Genomic DNA, 23,132 nt, shown 5'->3' on the forward strand with positions numbered 1-23,132 from the left:
GCGAATTCAATTCGCTTAAATCAGCAACGAGAACGAACGAATCCGTGTCAAAAGCGAAGAAGGCGGGAGTAGCGGTGAATAGCAGTGAGACATTGCACTTAAAAGCAAAGAACATGATGTCTGTTTGTGGCGTCCACTTCTAACACGCTGATTCGATCCAAATGAGGTTCTTCTGGTGTTGAAAGCACTTTTCCATCAGTTCCACGCCCTTTCTAACCGCTTCAATTACGTTTTTGTCGCAAAAGAGCACCAGAATGAAGCATGTAGTAAATAACTGTGTGGGAGGAAAGAACAATACGACCGGTCCACGAATCTGCTTCAGAGGAGTCCGCCTATAATTTCCCACCATAAGTAACTAGGTTTTTCTTCGCAGTGGATCAACAACGTGATTCCTAATCACGAAACATTAGCCTGCCTAATACGCAGGAAAATTGAATGAGCATAGCAGTGCAAAACGTCGAACAGAAAACGAGTAAATAGTTATACTAGTCCAAAAAAAAAAACTCTCGTAGTTTTCATGCGTTCAACTTTGGCCCGGATTTATGTGGTTAATCTATGAAAATGTCACTACTGATCTCATTTCTGGCAGAGACGAAGCCACTTTCTCGTTTTTGCATTGCTAGCAGTGTTTCCGATTGAATTATCGCATGGTTGCATAACCATAATTTACCTAGTTCAGTTCTGTAAATTATTTTTTTTTCGCCAGTTGGATTTCTCAAAAGAAAAACCTGCACTTGTTTCTAGAGAAGAAAAACCTAAAATTCCATTTGAGCAAAAAAGGATCGAAATTGAATTATTCTATCTTCGTAAAGAGAAAAAAACGTTTCTCAGAAAAACTGTTCAAAAACTTCGAATGTTCTTTTGTCTTGAAACCTCGGCATATTCTGTCTATGTTTTGTTATAGTGTGCCTGCGAGGTTTTTAGATGGAACCTTTATTTGCCTGACGTTTCGGCTTTTTCGCCGTCTTCAGAGGTCTAAATAGAGGATGACTGGAGCAATGCTGCGTTTATCCCGTCGAGTGCCACACTATCCTGGGTCAGTATTTCGATAATCGTTCAGGGTAGTGAAAGCAGAAACCCATCTACATTGAAAATAGTCTTACGTATTGTTGTTATAGTTTTTTTTTTCAATCTGCGCTTAGCGAGCAATACAGAAAAGTTTCAAAAAGCAAGATAATATCTAAAGTGATATTAAGAATTCACAGTGATGGATATAGGTGTAAATACGCGTAATTAATGTGTTATTTAGAAGAATAAAAAAAATAGGAAGAGAGAAAATAATTTGATTTTAAAGATAATTTTCAGAAATATTTTCCAAAAGTTATTTTAAAATTTACGGCTTTTCGAAAAGAAATCCTAAGGATATAAGAAAAGAAAAAAGTATCCAATGATTTTTCATTTCTCAATGCGCCTTCGATTTTCCATGTGCGCCCTCAAATAATCGCTATATTTACAGTGCTTGCGGTTAGCGAAGCGCTGACCAACACCGGTGCCCGAACGGGAAAAACGGCTTTTTCCGAAAAAAAAAGCGCGTTGGATGCTAGGAAATCTTTTTATAGCATCCATTGTGCATAAAACGCAGTGGCGGAACAGGACATCTGCCCTGGAAGGAGAGATAGACATGGTTGTGTAATGTTCTGTTGTTTATGAGGACAAGAGAACAGAATGAAGAGCTATTATCTGCACAATATAGCAAATAAATTTTTCCCATTAAATAAATCTTCAGTAATATTCAGAAAGAAATCAAATATGATATACATTGCAATAATACAACAATAATAACACGTGTAAAAATACGGTCATGAAAAGTATTTACATCTAGCCATTTAAACTTCGGATATAAATTTCGCTAATAAAACAACAAAATTCCACCCATATCCTCGATATGACAAAAGAACTAATCAATTTTGTGGATCAACTTGCTCTTGAGAGATAGAATTTCCCTAAGTGATAGTATAGTTCTAAAGAAATCCGAAAAGAAGAGTTCTAAAGAAAGAGAAAGGAAAGAAGAGTTCTAAAGAAAGAGAAAAAGAAAGAAAGAAAAGAAATAAAGGAAGAAGTTGGCACCGAATATGTTCAACTGAACGTGGGCGTTCGCAAAAGAGCAAAGAAAGAGCGTTCGGCGCCGTTCGATTAAAGGGATCACTCCACAAATCTGGGATGGTGCGGGTTTCAGGTGGGTTATACCTACACGGAGTCACAGATTATGGAGAAAAGGGTGATTCTGTCCATTTCTTCCTAATTGCCGTAAAAAACGGCCCGGAAGATACGGCTTCGAGCGTTCCGGCGCGCTATTTTCTACAACGAGTTCGACTGGAGCGCGCCAGCCTTGCGCTGCATCATCCAGGCCGTGTTTTTACGGCAATTAGGAAGAAATGGACGGAATCAACCTCCTCTCCATAATTTACGACCCCGTATAGAAACTCTCCACCTGAAATCCGCACCACCCCAGATTCGTGGGGTGATGATTTTAAATACATACGACGCCGACTATAAATGGACTGCACGCAAAATTATGCAGAATTATAGTGTAGTAGTATAAAAAGTAGGGACGAAGTAGAGTAAGAATTATATAGTTTATTAGTTAGCGTTCATTATGTCCATAGGTCTTCCAAATTATTGATAAAAAATATAATGTTTGACGTTGATTAGCCTTCTGGAATGTGCTAACTCGTTTAAGTTCAACTTAGAGTCATGGAGATTTTTATGAGGGAAAGTATGTAGTCTCGCAGTGGTCCTAAAAACTCTAGATGTCATACATAATCAGATTATTATTCCTTATTATTCATGTTATTATTATTATTATTCATGATTATTATTCATGCTCTGAAGAAGACGACAATGCCGAAACGAAACGAAACGAAACGAAAGACAAATCTGGGGTGGCGCGAGTTTCAGCTGGGTTATGCCTATACGGAGTCGCAGATTATAGAGAGGAGGATGTTTTCGTCCGCTTCTATGTAACTGCCGTAAAAAAACGCTCCGCACGCTATTTTCTACAAGTTCGATTGGTGCGCGCCAGCTTTGGGCAAGCGCCGCATCTTCCGGACCGTTTTTTACGGCAATTAGGAAGAAATGGACGGAATCATCTTCCTCTCCATAATCTACGACCAAGTATAGGCATAGCCCACCTGAAACCCACGTCATCCCAGATTCGTGGGGTGATGCCTTTAAAGTCAAAGTCACGAATAAAGTCACTGGCATATCAATCCGCTTGGGATGCGCCCTCACGTTCACATCAATTCAGATTCGTTTGAGGTTTACGAACGTGCAACTGGCCTATACAATGACTTGCGGGGGCTATCCGATGAGGAAAGACAGTGTTTTTATCCTCCCAAACAAGTCTGGTACCAATTTATCGACTCCGAAGGGATGAAAGGCTTGGTTTGCGCTAGGACGGTTGCGAACCATCGACTATGTTGCTACAACGGACCTCTAACCGACTGCACCACACCCTTTTTTTCTTGCTAAAAATTGAGCACGCTATCGTTTCTTTAGCGGATTGGAGTGAAAGCAATGGAGCTACATACTACTGAACTCTTTTGTGTATGTTTTGTCAATTTAAAGCAAACCACTGCATAAGCGATTCAGGGTAGACGTGTATTTGACGAAGGAATGTGAACTGGCACGAAATAAGCGCCTTTCCTCTCTCAGTTGTCTTAACATTGCTCATTTATGTGCATATTTCATTGTTTTTCAACAAGAAATTGTAATAAACATCAATTGATGTAATTGCGTCTCCCTACTCTCTCAACTTTAGCTCCGCTGATCGTACTGGCAGGGGAAGGAGGCATCGAAAGTGTGGTAAAAGACGTAACACCTCCATTTGTAAAACAATAAGCTCTTCAGTGTGTCCAGTAACCACCAAGTTTTCTACTCAGTTCACTGATCAATGCAGGATAGAAAAGTTTCTGCCACAATTCTTAATGGGAAGAAGCTATTGAAAATTCCGAATATTCGAGTAATCATCTGAGACAAATGAAAAAAAAATCAACAGAAACAAAGTTGCATGGTAGCGTAAACTTAGCAGTTGCCCTATCAAGCTCTAACAGGCGAAGGCGGACGAAGTGAATCACTTTGAGACATGAAAGCCACTAAATTTGTTGTTTCTCTACACATGCACACATCTCTTCATTGCTGGAACAGTTCAGCGCCATGTCCACGACATTACAGCGATTTAACATCACAACATCATAGCATCACTATTGTTCGGAAGGTTTTTGTGGATTGAAAATAATCGGAGAAGCGTTAAAATAAAAAGAGACGTGCGAGATGTTTGAAAGTGGATGCAGTGAGAAGTAGAAAAACTTCAGAAGTTTGCAGGAGAATGAGAGAAAGAATTCGGTGGGCAACCAGATTATTTTCCGCACAATTCTCTAAAAGAGTCACATATGTGATGAGAAGTTGTCTTAGTATGAGCAAATATACTGAAAAATAATAGAAAAAAAAGAAAATAGAGGAACAATAATGGAAATGAATAGATAGACGAATATCAAATCTAAAGTTCAAATCAGCAGTTGGCCACTTTTATTTTCTAAAAGCACTTTCGAATGGAAAGGATCGGATTCGCTGAGCATACAACCAAATAAAAAACATGAAATTGCCATTAAGGATAGCGATTAAGAATAACAAAGAAACGCTAACATTTGAATGCATTTTGCGTAGGTTAAACTATTTTTCCTCTGCTCAGTGGATGATATTTTCGGTTTACGTGCGTAAAAAATGTAGCAAATGGATTCAAAATAAAATAAAACAAACAGCAAGTTTAAACATTCCGAAATCATATTTTCTATTAGAGTAGTAGATGAGAAAAAAAGGACAGCTAGCAAGTTTTTTTTTTTTGAAGAAAAAAACTCCAAAGATACGACAAATTCTTTCCACCATGGGTAGAAGACGTAGATAGAAAAACCGCCTTTCCTTCAAAACCGTGGAAGCTAAGCGGGCTGCCCCATCAACGGCTTTATCGTCCGAAAACAACACAATCCTTGGAGCGGGTCGAAATCGAAAGTGACGCGGATTGTGGTCAAGATGCTGCAAACACAACCACATCCACTCAGCCGTACATTAACGTGTCGGCGAATGTTCCTGGTTTGAGGAAGACAATGAGTCTCTTTAGATGAGGTGATTGTGGCGACCGTTATTCTTTTGTGCCAATCACTTGTGACTGCCTCCATTTCCCAGGCAACGAAGTCACACGTTGTCGTCGAGGTCTCACTAAATGCTAAAAACGTTTCTGCAGAATACTGGAACAGAACAATCAGTTGTATGAGTGATTGTAGGCTGTAAAAATTACCAGTTATGGCCTGAATGCCTGAATAGACCACAACCACGTCAGCTAGACTCAAGTACAAGTGCTTGCTTTTCGTCTAGGGGTGCGCTTATAAATGGGAACACACACGTTTCGTCGGCTGAAATGTTTCCAGAACAACTTAGCGCAAGGACGTCCTACTGTTAACAGGAGTACCGCAGGTCGAGAATGTTCAGCAGGCAGTTCAGCGGAAGCGCAGTATTGTTTCCAGGGATTCCTCCAAGTATTTCACCTATTTGAGATGGGCTTTGGCGGTATGCTGGACAACAACACCTTTTTGTAATGTTTGGATAACTTTCGCCCTAAGCAACTGCAACTTGCAACTGTGCAAGTTGTATAGCTCTACGTGCCCCACAGGGTATACTCAAACGTCTGATTGCGTTTGGTATAAGCAGGGCTACCGGGAGCGGTAACAAACAAACACATGCGTCTCCTATAATATTACTATGTCATTGTCAAATATATTGTTACATTTATTTTACCCAAATTACTATTAACCCCATTATATTTTTATTTTTATATTATTAGGGCAGTATATAACTCAGTCGATATTGGGCCCGCTGTGACTGGACGAACGATCGGAGGTACGAGCCCGCCCTAGTGCCAACCAAGACTTTCACCCTTCCGAGATCGATTAATTATTACCAAACTTCTCTGGAAAAATAAAAACACTAACTTGATGCATCGGCTGGGCAAAGTGATCGTATAGGCCAACACACTTTCAAAAACCTCAACGATTACGTATTCCAATAAAGTAAAACGCGTTGACGCATCCCGAGTAGATTGATACTCCACTGACTTTATCTTTTTTCTTTCTTTCTTTCTGTTTTTCTTCCTTTTCTTTTTTTTATCTTTTTTACAGATTTTCTGCGGTATACAAAGTGTCAAATATGAAATGCGTTCATAAACTTTAAAACGAAGTCTGAGTTGAAGTCGAACGTGTCGGCAAGTCCTTATAGGAATTGATGGACACCGCGCACTTTATTCTTTATATTACTGTTATGTTTATACGAAATCTAGCGCATTCCAATCGAGAGAAAGGATCATTCAAAGCATATCCTCCACATTTTTTTGCTAATATAAAGCATTTTTTGGAGTTTCGTATTCTTGTTTTTTTTAGATACTTCAAAAAATTGCTATTAATGATTTTTTTTGCTTTAGTAAGTGACCATATAAAAACGAAATTAGCTAGGAAAGCACATCTGATAGCTTTACCCAGTGGGACCACGTATGGATACGAATAAGAACAGATTTGAACGGTGACAGTGCGCTAAGAAAGAGCAGTGTTCCGGACATTCGACTTTTATTGATTCTTTGCATAGATCGGAGCAAGGTCAAATGCGATCGTCTCAGGAAGAAAAAAACAGACGTCGTCGCGTATTTATCCCGGCCGTGTTGTGGTACTAAAGGATGCGTTAACGTTTTTCTGTATGCAATCTACCAGTACCATCTGAAATTCGAATTTAAAAGTGATATGACATCGATATCGCTCCTACCGTTGTTTGTGATGTTGATAATGTTTCTGTTCCTAACCGGTCTCACTTCCAAGCAACTTCACCCCGAAGGAGGTGGGTCAATTCTACGCAATTCGGTGATCCTTCTCGCAAACGAGGATCAAATAGCTAGAATTTAATCGGAAGCAAGACGATCTATTTTCCAGGTAGTGTAATATTTATTTGATGCTGCCAGTAGAAGGCCTCATTCGTGAGGTGAAAAAAAGAGCGCGAAAGTCAAGGGTTCGTTCAGAGTTTTTGTTTCTTTCTAACGGAAACTTATGATAAAATACACTCACAGCACTTTTTTTTGTTATTTTCTCCTGGTATGATCTATATTTGGGTGACCATATAGTGTGATGCCTAAGGGATCTTGACGAACGATAATTCTGTGCGAGAGCTCATCTGTTGTAGAGATTAGAATGACTTCAGTGTTAATTTTCACGTGCTACGGTTTCCTATCAAGCGAAGCTGATTGAACCTGTCCTTCGTCAAGAGAGCGGGAGCTTAATGTGATATTACACCAGCATAAACTCGACTCACAACCTAATAATGTGCGTACCATTTCTCAACTGTTTTCAAAGTTTAGTGCTGTACGCAGAGATCGTTTCAATGACTCATCTGAGATGTCAGAGAGAAGTTACGGTACATACAGCAAGAATAAAAATCCGAACGCTGGAAGGCATTAAAATAAGTGTCGCGTTCTACCACCTTATTCACTAAAAGAATGAAGAAATTGGTGATGCAGCTGATCAAACCCTTTCGAATGCGCCAACGCATTCGAATTCTATTCAGAGTCGCTCGACGTTCGTGAACGCGTTTATGGTTCACACAACCATCTGGCGTGATCTAACCGATGTATCAAATCGGTGATGTCTTTATCCTCCCAGACACGCCTCCTAGCACCAAATCATCTAACTTAGAAGGATAAAATGTTCATTGCGTTACGCCCACAACGCACATACTTTCCATCTACACTACACTTCAGAGTAAAAGAGGCATTTTTTATTTCGCATACAGGTTTTCAGAAGAGGATTCTCAGGAAATTGCCTAGCTCTCCACTTATTGTTATGTAATCGCTACAGGATCGGACATAAATCATTAGCATCTGAGATAGATATCATCAAGTCTCAGTCAAAATCTCATGTCGACAAAAATCCTTTGCATGGTGCAGTTTTTTGATGCAGAGCTGAACGAAAGACGGCTTAGAAATTCTGGAAGTCTGAATTTTAGAGGGCCAAAAACGCTAGAATATCGGAGGTACACCGAAAGTAAGAACTAGAACTAGAGGGCTAATTCCAAAAAACGTGGTGACAACACTGATCTTTTTGAATGTATGATGGTGAGAATCGTCATGTTTCGAAATTTAAGTAAAACACGATGTAACAGAAAGCTCCTCAAGAAAAAAAAAGAAAGTAAATCAAGTAGAAAATCCGTCTTCTCGCAGTGTGCTGAAGAAAAAAGTTACCAGAACAAACGACAAGGAAAACAAACAGCGCGTTCACTCGCAGAAAAAAAAATCCTAGAAACAATATAAGGAAACTGGACAGAATTCAAGAGGAAAACACTTTAATAAGCTCCCAAAAAAGATTGGTAGCATCGCTTTTTTGAAAGAGAGAAACAACATAAGATGAAACTCTCCAGTGGGATCTACAAATACATATTGATATAATAAAAATAAATTTAATTAAGGAAATCGACAAAGTTTCCCGGGGAATTCACATTTGTTGAACTCGGGGACGTTGTAACAGGTGAACCACACTTTAATTGAATTCTAAGCCATATCTTGAAAACCGATTACAGTAACAGTGCATGGATTACAAGGTATAAATACACCCAAACATCGAAGCTGCACAAAAAAACACCTTATACAACGAATTTTAGATAAAACGTTGACGAAAACCTAAAGTAACAATATTATGGTAAAGAGTCTTTCGACTGTTTCACGGTGCAAAATTTTGCATAGGTCATCTACAACAATTTTCGCAGCTGGAAACAAATCATTTACGCTCCTTGAAAGTGCCAAGGGCCGTGAAAAACTCCAGACAACACTTCGATCAATAGTAACTTAGCACCACAAACTTCGGTGTCCTGAAGAACAGAAGGATCAGTGTTCAACTTCTGCTGCTTCTGCTGCTACGCATTCTTCCAATTCTTAAAGGTAAAAGTCACGAGGTGTCATTCACGCTCTAGTATCAGTAGGGAACACTTGTAGTCCTGTATCCTATATGTCAAAAGTTTTATTCAAGGATCAGAAATCCTTCCACTGTAAAATACTGTTTCGAACGTTCTGTGGTGTAAAACATAGTCCGCTCAAAACGACATGAAACACGGACACTTGCGTAAACGGCTGCGCTCGTAGCGGTGCGGTGGAGACAGCGGTTGGGATAGAGGTTGGACCTGCAGAGAAAGGTGGCGGTAGCGAGGGTTTCTACACGATCCCAACCACTTCGCTTCACCGCACCACTTCGAGCGCAGCCGCTAACGCAACTGCCCGTGCCTCATGTCGTTTTGACCCAACTATAGCTTAACGTTGTGATCCAGGAATATATGATCATATACGAATATGTGATGGCTACAGCTTCCAAATATTCAGCAGTTCAGTAGGAAGGAGAACAGGGGAAGGAGTAGTTCTGGAACGCTTCATAATGATCTCAAGCTCACGATCACCGCCAAAGTCCAATTTTTTGTGTGAATACCTGAATTACAAGGTCGCGAGTTCTGTGAAACTCATGTAGCAGAAGGGTTGTCTACAATGAAGGGACGTTGCTGCTCAGCGGGCTTGTCATGCGTTCAATCGAATATTTTTTTTTACCTCGGCGTCCTCTACCATCTCTAGCAGTGGAGCCCTTCCATCTTCCACAGAGCTATCCTTGAAACGCGAATCTAGTGTTACGGCCGAGATCAAACTCTCGTTTGGTAAATGCGGCTCCATCATACAATGAAGGCCTTGGTCAAACACGGTTTGGATTAACCACGAGAAGCATTTCTGAAGCACGTTTATTCAAAAACCCATCCAATTTATATGGTGAATAGATCTCGCATTCGTTCTCAGCTTGCGGAAAAACCACAAAAATAGTCCTACGAGTCTTAAAAATTTAAAAAAAATTGAAGAAATGTGGACTGGCGTCCAACTGCCTGAGCACCGTCGAAATGCTCGATAGATCGATAGCTACGCAATGTGCTCGAACCAAGGTAAGAACAGGAAGAAACGTAAAAGACCGAATACCCACTGAATTACGTGAAACTGCACCACTAAGGATAGTGAAGAAAAAGAAATAGACCCTGTAAGAAGAAAAAATTCTTCAGGACGCTAAAAACGCTGGAATTTCCGAGATTTTGGGAACCAGAAGTCTTCTCATCCCTGGTTTTATGCCCCACAATGATACCCTGAGGTACAGTAGCCTCTCATCGCGTTCAACCGAGTCAATGTAATGGTGGAAGAGGGCGCTGCTACACTGCGTCAACGACGAACCACCGATCGTAACGCAGTTTTGCTGCGCTGATAAACTCCCCGCAGGAGAAGTGCCCGCTTTTGCTGCGAGCGAAACGCGTCAGCGAGTGTGTGCGTTCGACGACTTTGTCTTTACTAGGACTTTACACCACTTGCGACACACTTATGATTTATGAAAACGATGGAACACAGTCGTTCAGTTTGAGGGCGCACTCGTGGAAGTCCCCGAAACCATCTCCGCATTAACCTGACGTAACCGACATACAAACCCCCTTAACGGTTCTGCTTTGAGAAGATGACCTCCTAATTTTGTGGTAAGTTATCTCTTGGTATTGCTTGAGGTACCTTCTGCAGCACTCATCGACGACATACACCTCTGCTATCCATCTCCTGCTCACAAGAAGTACATAGCAGTTTACAGTTCGTAAACGAAGGAAACAGGAAATACATGAGCAGAAATTCTGGAGTTGTCTGATTCCTCGTTTTTATAGGTATCTTGTGTGTCACTGACTTGTTCAAAACTCTTTTTTTTCTGCAAAGCCTTCGTTCCATTTGGTCCACCATTTCCCGAAATGGAAAGAGGTTAAAAGAATGACTACAAACCTTAGTAGTTGGTTGTACCTACAAAATTCGTGGTCCTGGATGGAATTCCCTTAGTGGAGGCAGAGGGGAACCAAGAACCACAAAGAACATAGTACAATCTCGAGTATCGGGGAACTTCACCCCACGTGAGCAGACAGGAGTCTCTGAAGATCTACGAGATCCTAACACGCTTGGTCCCCCTCAGTAATGCAGAAAAGGCGAAACAGCATTACTTGCTCCGGTCTCTCAACGATGCAACTTATTACAAGTAATAAAACCAGGACAACTCGCTCGTCTTCCAATGTCGCCTGTCTAAGGATCACTCCCAGCATGTGACCTTCTTTCACAAAAAGAAAAACCACGCTAGATGCATACCTGTAAACAAATTTTCGGCACCAGTGAGTTTGAAAGGAAGAGGCGATCATCTTGCAGTTCTAATCGCGAAGGTACTTTGTTTTGTTTCCAGTATATGTCATTATTACTACAAAACGAGATCTCGCTCCTGTTTGTGAGAAATATGTTTGGAACGCAGCAGACAATTAACAGTTTTTCTATTGAAACCCAAACTCGCAGAAATGTCAGAGTGAAGAAGGGTTGCAGCGTTATGGTTTTGTATGGGGAGACATAGTGGCGAGAAAATTCAGCCAGACAGAACGAAGTTCACCTAGCCCTAGAGCTGGACAGGGACTGAATACAGCGATCCAGGGATTTAAATAAGACAACAAAAGTGTTGGACGAGATAAGGAAGTCTGGAGAGTGAAAACACCTTCCCTTTAGTGCGTCGCAAATCCACGTCTAAAAAAGCGCAATCACCCCCTTGCAGGAAATAAACTGCAGGCTAAGGGATTAACTATATTGTCGAAATCCTGCAGCACGGGAATTCTTTGGGTTATTTCACCTGCTGTGAATGAAATAACTACAACAACGTAGTTTCTTTAAAGGCAGCGTATCAGGGAACTAACTGTAGTAGGGGTAATCTGTAAAAAAATATGGAGCTCGGGATGGATTACGGAAGGAAGCGTGGCCGTGCCCAATTCTCCCTAGTCGTCCTAAAAACGGCTTCAGTTCCTTCGAGTTACGTTGGAACGCGCCACCCATCTGCACGCTCCGGTCCCTTCAGCAGCCTATTCATTGATTCCACACAAGATCTCATTGATTTTCAACCGCTTTCTCGTGGACGCGTCACGTGCACTGGGTGGCACCATTCCACGTATCTCGTAGGAACAAACGCCGCTTCCAGCACTGTTTTTCAGGACGATTAGGGGGAGAAGAGCGCAAGCACGCTTATATTCATAATCTACACTCCGAACTTGATTTTTCCCCACAGGTTTCTCAACTACGTCAGTTTTGTGATGGGCTGTCTTTAACGTATAGTCGAGTCGAAACGAAGTTAAGCTCGCTGCGATTGCACCGCGTTCGAAGTGGTGCAGTGGCGCTAACGTTCGATGCGAGCCCTTACTTGCTGCAATCGGTCTGCGGAGGTGTATAATGCCCAGCTTTGATCGCACCCGCCTACACGACTACACCAGGTTCCAGGCTGGTGGCCCAATCTCATAAGGAGAAGAAAGTAAATGTGTTGTTATACCTGTTTCGGTAGCAACAAAAAGAGAGCAGAATGTCTGTAGGACAGTCTGAGAACGACAGCGACGGTACACACTTCGTACTAATCACAAAATCTGGAAAAATTTCATCATAGAGCATAAAAGCAGATGGATGAACATTTCCTGGTTTTAGTGTCAGCCTTCTTTACAGCATTACAGTAGTACAGTACAGTACTTCACTCGATGTTCTCATTCCGTTTATGCGTAATACCATAGTCAGGTCATAACTGCCTGAAGCTCCACGGCGCTGCTGTGAGCACACCAGCACTGATGTTCAGGTCATGCTGACCTAACCATTCCGGGCAAAAACCGCCAAGGTACTCAAAGGTACTTACCGGTATCGGTAACTTGTTGGGCCCTTCGGTCAAGGACTGTATCGTTTTGGCGGTTAACGGATTAGATGGAACCTTTCACGTCGACAAAAAAGTTGGAGTTCACCGCCGGGAGTCCACGCAGTGCCAATGCGCTTACCCCAACTTACGTTCGCTCTCTACACCTTTAACTCTATTGCGCATGGAGATTTTCTAGGGATACAAAACTCGGAAGCCTTACTGGTACCATGACTCTCATCTAGTTGATATCTGGAGCGCAGAAATATTGGTGTTTGGTTGATCTGAACGAGGATGGTTAACCATGGTGCCATGGCGAGTGATCTTTGAATGCGGGAGCTAGTCGTTGTAAATGTCCGGAATACTCATTCGTTTAGGATGACAGCCCATCACTACTTTCAAAGTCATGTTGAAGAAATGAAAATGACGTCTTTCTAGTTAGAATTACTTTTAAGACATGGAATACATCTGCCACGGAAAATATTCAAGTATAGTCTAGTCAACACCTGAAGCTTGGTGCAGTTGCGTAGGCGGCTCGAGGAGGTGTGACGGAGCCAGCGGTTGAGACCGAGGTGAGACCCTCTCTGGCGCACAAGCTGGTCCCATCTCGATTCAAACCGCTAACTCTACTGCTCCGAAGGTAGCCGCTTACACAACAGAACCAAGTTTTAAATCGTTGTATTGATCCGACTTTAGCTTTAGTCGGGTCAAAACCACATGAGACACAGTGCACAGTGCTTGCGTACGCGCTCGAAACGGCGCGGTGGAGGCAGCGATCGGAACCGAGGTAGGACCATCGCAAATTGCAACGATGGATTTTGCCAGCAAGAGTTCAGGTATGTTCCTAACCGCTACGCTCTACCGCACCGCCTCCAGAAAAGCCTCGTACGCAATTGCGCCGTCCTTCATGTCGTTTAGACCCCTACTATACTTCCCGACCTGATTAACACAGAACCGAGCATTTTAGCTTAAATAAGCAAACTCAACACATTTCCAGTTATGTTTTTTGCTTTTACAATGCAGCCCTTCAAGTGAGAAGTTAATAAAAGAAAAACAATCACCCGTACGACAAAGAGCTGGAAATCATTTGTGTTGAATAGCACGACGGAAGTCTGTTAGTAACAATGGGTATTTTTGGAGAGGTACCAGCTGAAACACAGTAGGACGGCCAACACTCCGAAGGAATGCTGAAGAAATACCCGGGGACCTTTTTAACCTGAGGATTGAGGTTAGGCGAAAACACCGTTTTGCGTACTCAAAAGCAAAGTCAATCGAATGGGTTTTCAACGAATCGCAGGCGCGGCGGGGTTGGGCGGAACGCAAACGTTGCGCATTGCAACATAAGCCGTCATAAGAAACAACATTCTGGAGTCGTCCGTTTCCGCTGATACAAGGAGAAATGGACGGAATCACTCCAATCTCCATAATTTCCGATCCCGAATACTCCACCTGAAATCCGTACCACCTCAAATTCGTGGAGTGATGCCTTTAGGTGTACTCACGTCATGTTTTGAATTCATCCAGACAGTGTTTATTTCAAGAACATTCCCGTACAGCATAACATCATCGGTCACACATCAACAGCATGTTTTAGAGTGTGTCTGAAGAAAATCTTGAAGTGGTCAATGTGGAAGAACATAAATTGGTTAGATGAACATCTCCTTTTGTCTCGAACTTCACTATAATCTCGAAAATTCTCATTCAGGATTATTGGCATGGGTTTATTCCTAACGAAGATACGGCGTTGATACTCAAAAATGATGGCGACTTTCTCATCAGGTTGTTAATGGAAGAACCTAAGCCAATTTGTATCTCGGTTAGAGAAGGAGCAAAGGTCGTGGTTTCTACTATGTCTCTTTATAACCCAACAATGTTAGAATGATTAGAAATTTTAACGTGAAAAATTTTAACGTGGTTGTCATGAAGGTAGACATACAGCAATGTTCTTGTGATCTGCGTAAGATACATAGGTGTGGTCAGCGTCGAAGGTGTTCTACCCGATCAGTCGTCCCGTGGACGGAAGAAAACCGTGGCCATCGAGGACGTATCCCATCACAGCGACACCACACATTTGACGCCGATCGTATTTTTCGTGTATACACTTACGGGAACAATTGTGCAGAAGTCAGGGAAACGCGAAAAAGAATTGCAGCAATGTTGTAGTCGGCACTTTAACCTTCATATTCTATTGGGATTTTTCTTTCACATTGCCTCAGTCGCTCCGCAAAGGCGCTTACGATTATTTGGTATTCAGCCCACTATGTCGGTGCTAATTTCCTGATTAATGTGGTGCCTACATCATTAGGCTTACTTTGTCTTCAGAAAAAAGTTCATGCTCATGCTCTATAAAGAGAATCACAGAAATCTTTTCTCAATGCTCCATTTCGTTAGGTGTACAACGCAATTGTTAATCGAACTGAAACCGGAGGGTTCGAACTGGCAGGCATAGAATATCCTTCGATCAAAACAATGGTAGATGAGTTGCAGGTATAGTCAGACCAAACGATCTGAAGCTCAGTGCATCTGGGTGAACGGTTGCACTCGAAGTTCTGGTTTACACATCCATGCAGTTCGCTTGGACTTAAAGGCAGCGTACAACGAATCAGGGGTGATACGGATTTCAGGTGGAGTATCCGTATACGGTTGCTGAATGCTGTTTTGTACGATGCCTTCTACTGCAGCGCGCCACTCTTGCACGCATAGCGTCCCTTACTGCCTATCGGGGCAGTCCGAATTGATTTTCGACGAATCGCAGAGCGGAGGCGGCGCAAGGGATGGTGCGTTGCAATAGATGGCGTCGTACAAAACAACATTCTGGAGGCGGCTGTTTGCAGTGATGCACAGGGAGAGATGAGCGGAACTACCCCCGTCTCCATAATCTACGACCCCGTGTACGGATACTCCACCTGAAATCCGCACCACCTCAGATTCGTGGTATGCTGCCTCTAACAGAAGTCTTATCTAGATCGCAACCGCTCACGCAATTGCACCAAGTACTCTAATTTTCATCACCTTCCGTTTTTCCATCTTTTGATCTTTTTTCTTTTATTCACATACTAAATACTCGTTCCACTCATTTGCTCAAAAACTTTACTAAATCAATCTGGTTACGTTAAGGTTCGGAAGAGACCTATTCAAATCGATGGTGCTCAGGTGGTTCTGAACTGCCCAGTACGCCGGAAACAGTGGGAGTTAAAACATTGGTAGGTGTGACACACTTTGTAGTTATGAGATGTTCAACTGCCATCATTTCTTTTCAGCATGATAACATTAGGTAAACGTCTTGGAAAAGGCTCTTATGGAAGCGTCTACAAGGGAATATTACGCAAAGATCGCCAAACCATTGACGTAATTCTATTCTGTCGTTTATTGGGCCTCTAACATATCGTAAAATAAAGGAGGAAGAATGAAAAGATAATGTCAAAAATGCAGACTTTAAAAATTTGTAGTCTAGTGTTGAGTTTACTTCAGAGAAGCAATTTCTGAAGGCTCTGAGGACTCTAGGTAGCTGACCACGAAGTTATAATAGGGATAATAACCTATTATAACTTAATAATAGGATAATAACCTCAGAGTAGCGGAACATTTTCAAAAATAGATGAATTCAGCAGACAAAACTAATTTACCACTTCTATTGATTTTCTACCGTGGATTATCATTATGATGCAAATACGAAAAGATTGGGGATCTCTATATGGTTCTTAAAAAATGGCTAAGAATTACTTACGAGTAAATCGCAGTCATCCAGAGTAGAAGTCTTTTTTAATTAATTCTCTGTGTACGCGCACGTGTTTTCGCGCGTTCCATTTGTTTTTTCTTTTTTGGTTTTGGAATCCAACTGCTCGAAGACTTCATAATTTAGGATTTTCACCTTCGCTCTTTCGGTCCTCTTCTAATCTTCATCTCCATTGACCTAATTCTTTATCAACAAACTTGTTTCTTAAACTTTAGAGCAGTGCCGCAAATTGCTCTGCCTGAGTATGATTCCATGAATTTTGCGGAATATTAGCAAATCTATCGAAGTTTAGGTTTTAGTTCATATTCTGAGCCATTTATTACATCTATTAAGTAAGAAGAAGTACTTAAGCTGGATACAATCCACAGTGCATTCCATTTTGCTGATATTTTCAACGTTTTCAACGTCTTAGGTAGCTGTGAAAGTTTTGAGCGACATGAGCCCCGAGAATTCCTATGCTTTATGGAAGGAGGCTCGAGTGATGCAAATGTATGATCATCCACATGTGGTTCGGATGTATGGTGTAGCGAACGATACAGAGGTAATTGATTTCGCTTTCTTTCATTCTTCACCAGGAGTGTGAACGTCTGTGACGCTACAAATCACAAATTCGACGTGACAGAAGAAAAAATCCCTAGCCCTGATTCCTATTCCAATAAATTCTGTTTTCTAGCCGTATTACCTTGTGATGGAATTGGTTTCGGGTGGAGCGTTAAACGATTTTCTCAAAAAGAAAGGGAGGCATGCTAAGACCAGCAAAAGGGTACAGGTACAAAGTCATTTTTGCACACAGTTTTATGCTACTTGACATGCCCTTTGAAACACTGAGCTCTTTGAAGCAATTCTCAAATTCTCTTTCTTTCTTGCCTTTCGGGAAATTCTAGCCAATTAGTGTGTGTTGCGAATATGTCGCATCCCAGTATTGAGAAATTCCGGAACTGCACTGGATATTTGGTCGCCGTCGAATGTGTTTAACCGAGTGGATGCGATTCGGTCATAGTAAACGGAAGCACGACGTGTAGAAGAGAGCCTACACTGTGACAGACGCTTTGTTCTTACTTGGTTGAACAAATCAAACCAGCATTTCCTCCTTTCCTAGCAGAGCGAAGCTCAAAAAACTAGGTCTTAAGTCGCATATTTTAGCGTACATCATTACCTACAAGCACAGATCAACGGGACCACCCACGAATTTGATGTGGTATGGATTTCCGATGGACAAACTCTATACAGGGTCTTAGATTGTCGGGTCACGGGTGGTTCCGGTCATCTCTACATAATCTTTAGTAAAGAAAACCGTCGTGAAAGGCCCAGTTTTTTCATGACGATTTCAGTCCGACGCGACGCGCCACCCTTGCACACGCGCCGCATCCAGTTGTGCAGTGGTCGAAAGCCAGTGAGTTCTCCTCGACTGCCTATTCAAGTGAAACCTATGAATAGGTTGCTGAGGGGACCAGGACGTGTATATAGAGGAGCGTTCTAACGTTCCTCCTAAGAAGTAAAGCGGTTCCCACGCCGTTTCTTAGGACGGTTAGGGAGAGGTGAGCGGAACCAGCCCTGATACGGCAATCAACAACTCCATCTCTAGCTTCTCCCGTGGATTCCCTCATCACGTCAGATTTGTGGTAACTGCTTTTAAACATTTGCCATAAGTCTTTGGATGTCAAAAACACAAAACAAAAGCTTGTTCCTTGATTTTAGCTGTTTTTTTTTTTTGGCGTCAGCGTCAGAGAATCACTTTTCAATGCAGTATAGTCGATCCAAAACGACATGAACTTGCGTAAACGGCTGCGCTCGACAACACGCGTTGCAGATAGCGGTTGGTGTCGAGGTGTGACCATCGCGAACTGCAGCGATGAGTGATGTTAGCTAGGATCGCCCTCTTGACCGCTCCGCTCCCTCCGCACCGCTTTGAGCTTTGCTTACGCAACCGCACCGAGCTTCACGTCGTCTTGATCCGACTATATTCAAAACTATGCGAGAATTTATAGTTAGTCTCGTATGTTCAGATCTTGTACGAAGCATCTCTTGGAATAGAATATCTGCACAGCAGAGGATGTATCCATAGAGATATCGCAGCGAGAAACCTACTACTTGACAAGGTCGTGAAGGTGTGGATATCAGCAAATTTCTTTGTTATCCATAAGCGTGCATAAAAGTCGACTTTCTTGCCAGAAAACTTTCCAATGAATTATGTTTAGAGTTCTAGCAAGTGCTCCTATTTGATTTGCTCTTTATTTCCACAAACATGGAATGTTTTGTAGGTTGCTGACTTTGGTCTTACGAGGAAATCAAAGTCTTACAAGGTTAATCCGGACAAACCCATGAATTTGAGATGGTTAGCACCTGACGTGTACCATACTGGCATAGTACGTGATTTTATGGCTGGCACTTTTAAATATCACACTAACGTTGTAAATAAGCAGTTAGACAATGGGATACCTATTGTTGTCCATCTTACGACTGTGGTATCTTTCAGTATGGATAATAAGTTTAAAAAACATGAAACTCTCTTCAGGGAGTAACGTAGGAAGTGTTATTATATTTGTTGTTTTTATCATTACTGTTATTATTATATTCGTTATTTTATTAATCTTTTAAAATCAATTACTGATTGACACGAAAAGAGCGCAGTACTAGTAAACGAACATGCCAGATCTGCCAAATGGAATTTTTCTTTAACTGAATGTCTGAGTCGTCGTTACAGGTCGAAAAACACACGGATGTGTATGCGTTCGGAATAACAATGTGGGAAGTGTTCCAGATCCCTTATCAGATACCGTACCGCGAATGGAATGCAGATGAGGTACGAACAAATGTAAAATCACATTTTAAAATGCGTAAGTTAGTTCCACGAGGGAAGAATAACGTGGTGATTATAAAAAATAGGAAAAAACAGCATTGTTACTTCCCTGACCTCAGTCTTAATGGAATTGTTCTTTATTTTCTTCTTCACTCGTTTCATCGTTCAGTCATGTTATTTTTGTTTTTCTTTTTTTGTGGCAACATTTACCACACATTGCTCACGATTTCATGGATACTACTGTTTAACTTGGCGCGACCTTGAAATTAGCAAATAAATGAATAAAAGAATCCTTTTGGAGTAAACGATATTCTAAGGTCTATCAAAACGTCGTTGATGGCACCTATCGGCTCAGCCCACAAGACATAATGCCTACCGATGTTGCAAGTTTGTTCAGAGAGTGCATAGGTGAGCGCAAGTTTAGAGGAACATCAATTACGACATATTGTTCTGAATTCCAGCTGAACCGCAGTTGAGACCAACATTCAAGTCCATAGTGTTATTTCTAAAGGTCTGTTTGAAAGAATCAACAGCTGAGGAACAGTAACAGCTGCGAAGACTTCTCTATAATATTAATTTCAACAATAAGAGGGATTTATTACATTTCATCTAAGCTGTTTTAAACTCATTCGGAATTACTTTGCCGATTTAAAGATGTCTGGTTTAAGTCGTTATTTACAGCACTGATAAAATAGCAAGTGAATAATCGCACAATATAACTGTTCTTGATACACACAATTCAGAATAACACAAGAAGAGCGTGGAAACGCCACTATACTCGTTAGAAGTCCAGAATCTGAAATGTTCCATGTAGTTGCACATAGTCGAATCATAGGGACCCAAAGCCGGCGGCTTTCTCACCCGACAGCCATCGACTGGATTGGAATCGCTGCCAAAAGGGAAAAACTGTGTGAAAAGCTTGAAACTGCAAGGATTGAAAGCTACAAGTAAAAATTCGAAGCCACTTAAGCTCATAAATTAGTTTCAGCAAGTACTATATACCCAAATAAGAAAACGGGGAGAGTGCTGGGTGTTGATCGTAGCACTTAACCACGTTATAGAAAGTGTTCCAGTCTGCTACCCCTCTTAATCAGGATTCATCTGTATGTTTATTAGCAATCGAGCAGTATAGAGAGGCAATCGAAATGTTCGACTTTCAATGAACCTAGTAAGATGTAGAATTGATAAGCAAAGTCAGTGAATTAAACTAATTAATAGTTAGTAATTAATGGGGCGCGACTTTTCCCACGCGACTGTTCGCCGAACTGGTGTGGCGGCGTCGATAAGCGGTAAAATGGAGTGAGAAGGATTCCACGACGTCGAATTGGTGCATTTGCCGAAGGATTGATGCGCTGACGTCGAAGGTGCAACTCAGTCGAAGAGCTGTAAAAGGTGGGGTGGGTCCAGAGTGGTGCACCAGTACCAATAACCGTTCTAATGAGGGGCGGCCACAACGGCGTCGGATTGGTGCAGCGGGGCGTAAAGCGGTGAAATGGATGAGGATTCCACGGCGCCGAATTCGTGTGAGAACACCAGGAGGCTCCATGTCGTTTTGACCCTACTGTACTTCTTCTTGTTTAAAGACATCACTCCATGAATCTGAGGTGGTACGGATTTCAGGTGGAGTATTCGTATACGGGATAGTAGATTATGGAGAGGGGGTGATTCCGTCCATGTTTTTCCTAATTGTCGTAAAAAACGGCCCGGAAGATACGTCTTCGGGCGTTCTGGCGCACTATTTTCTACAAGGAGTTCGACTGGAGCGCGCCAGCCTTGTGCGGCGCCGCATCTTCCGCGGTCGTTTTTTACGGCAATTAAGAAGAAATGGACGGAATCACCCTCCTCTCCATAATCTACTATCCCTTATAAGAATACTCCACCCCACTAATCTGAGGTGGTTAAAGGCACCACCTCAGATTAGTGGGGTGATGCCTTTAACCATTTGCGTCTCTTTCTTTCTACTAGAGTAGTGATCACATGTATGTTGTCACAGGCGTTCAAGTAAATGCAGATGGAGTCGGGGGTGCGACACACAGCGCATCTTGGGGTGGTTGCTAATGTGGTTTTTAAAAGATTCTTGCTATTCTGATCTACCTTTCAGACTCATGTGAGCCTTAGCACGTTTACAGGAAGGCAGTGTCGGAACTGTGACATGGCTTGCTATTTTGCTGTTCTATAATGTACCAGTTGAACGTACAGCAATCTGCACCTACAAAATTAATGCTTTCTGTTCAAACAACCTGGACTACCATTTGGAAACTCCTAAGAAACTCCTAGAAAGCAGCTATATCAACACGACAACGCAATATGTTTTATTACTCTCTGTTGTATTTCGATGTTGAATGAATCAGTTGTCCTCCCCAAGGCTTTTTTTTGTGAGCTAATACTTCCCACTTGCTTTGTTTGTTTGTTTTTGGTTTTTATTATTTCTATGTATTTGCCACTCTTCTATGTTCTTTTATTAGTGTCGCACACAATCGTACAGTAGCACTAGATGTCAAGAGATCAAGAACTCCATTTGGCATCGTAGAGTGAAAGCAATAATAAAAAACTATAATCAACAATGATCTAAATCAATTCGATAACGAGTGCATGAAAAGAAAAGATCAACAATCAGCAAACCACAGGCAAGAATTTGCAGCTACAAAATTAATGCTTTCCGTTTACACAACCTGGACTACCATGCGGAAACTCCTCAGCAGCTATATTAATTCGACAACGTGCCTTTGCCCCTCCTATCTCGCCCGGGCAATGGTGTGCTAGAGCGGGTGCGTGTAAAGAGGGTACCGGCGGAATTTCGAGCATGCCCGGTCATGCCTCGTCAGAGCAATTAGCGATGGTGCGTGTCCTAAAGAGATTCACTTTCGTTAGCACCTAAATAGGTGACTCTGCTTACCTACCGCTAATCATACGCTGCATCACCGGCTAGGATATAATTCACTATCCACTAAATTGTTTTGGAGAATCATACACATTCACTGCAATTTTGTGACGTGAAGTGATCTCAATTTAGTAATCGTACCAGAAACAAGAGAAATCCTCACGTGAAATATTAGATAAGGATGTATCTAATAGCTTCAAAACACGTGCATAAAAAAATTTCGTTAGAAAGAACATTCCAGGTTTCAAAAGTAACGGTAATGAGAATTATCGTTATCCTGTAACTCCCAAGCATTTTTGTAGTCTAATTTATTTCTGGGCAGAGGAACCTTCTGTATCTCTGACTTCTTGGAACTTACAGGAAGAAAAAGAGTTCAAATTTCGTAAGATTTCTAGACTTTCTGAAGGTGATATGAAGACAAACTCACTCCCTTTCTTTATTAGAACACCATTCAAAATCCCATGTACTTCTATCTAGCACTATTATTCTTTGACTTATTCGGTAATTTCGACAGCTCATACCACTCTTCTTTGCATATTTTCTTGTAACTCCGCAGTTTTCTGCGTCTCTGTAGCTAGAAAAACATCTAAGACGGTTGTCTGCGTCTTCATGAACTACTGGAGCGTGACCTCTTCGAGGTATGCTCGCGGCATATCCACTGGGCACGTTATGTCTCGGAGGCATTCGCGGAGAATCCGCCGGGACCCTCTTTACCGTTCCCCTGCTAGAGCGCACATATGCCGCATGTGTAGATTAGGACGCCACCTCTACTTTTCAAGTGGTGTTAGCAGATAACAAGGAAGTTTATGATTACTTTTGCTATAATTTCCCAATTAGTATTCACAGATGATGTCCACTAGAGGGATGGGCGCTTAAAAACGTAAACTAATAACGCTGAAGAACATGAATAATGACCGGTATCAATATAACAAGAAATCTGCTGTGCGA

The 23,132-nt window shown here is 41.8% G+C and overlaps 1 protein-coding gene across 2 annotated transcripts; it reads left to right on the top strand.

Moving 5' to 3' along the window:
• Nucleotides 1-6,782: 6,782 nt before the first annotated feature.
• RB195_006690 (uncharacterized protein) lies at nucleotides 6,783-21,645 on the top strand (the record flags this gene model as incomplete). Of its 2 annotated transcripts, XM_064179915.1 has the most annotated exons (16): nucleotides 6,783-6,876; nucleotides 6,969-6,971; nucleotides 6,998-7,044; nucleotides 14,362-14,412; nucleotides 14,473-14,601; nucleotides 15,159-15,254; nucleotides 15,885-15,970; nucleotides 16,028-16,115; nucleotides 16,916-17,044; nucleotides 17,177-17,272; nucleotides 18,510-18,611; nucleotides 18,765-18,869; nucleotides 19,208-19,306; nucleotides 19,621-19,711; nucleotides 19,765-19,814; nucleotides 21,433-21,645. In XM_064179915.1, the coding sequence occupies 16 exons, from the start codon at nucleotides 6,783-6,785 to the stop codon at nucleotides 21,643-21,645; spliced, it is 1,479 nt and encodes a 492-aa protein (XP_064036831.1). The 2 variants fall into 2 exon arrangements, with proteins under 2 accessions (XP_064036831.1, XP_064036832.1); XM_064179914.1 differs by lacking the exons at nucleotides 6,783-6,876; nucleotides 6,969-6,971 and having other exon boundaries at nucleotides 6,988-7,044.
• Nucleotides 21,646-23,132: the final 1,487 nt, after the last annotated feature.

Source organism: Necator americanus, chromosome I (genome assembly GCF_031761385.1).
Source record: "Necator americanus strain Aroian chromosome I, whole genome shotgun sequence".
Taxonomy (NCBI): domain Eukaryota; kingdom Metazoa; phylum Nematoda; class Chromadorea; order Rhabditida; family Ancylostomatidae; genus Necator; species Necator americanus.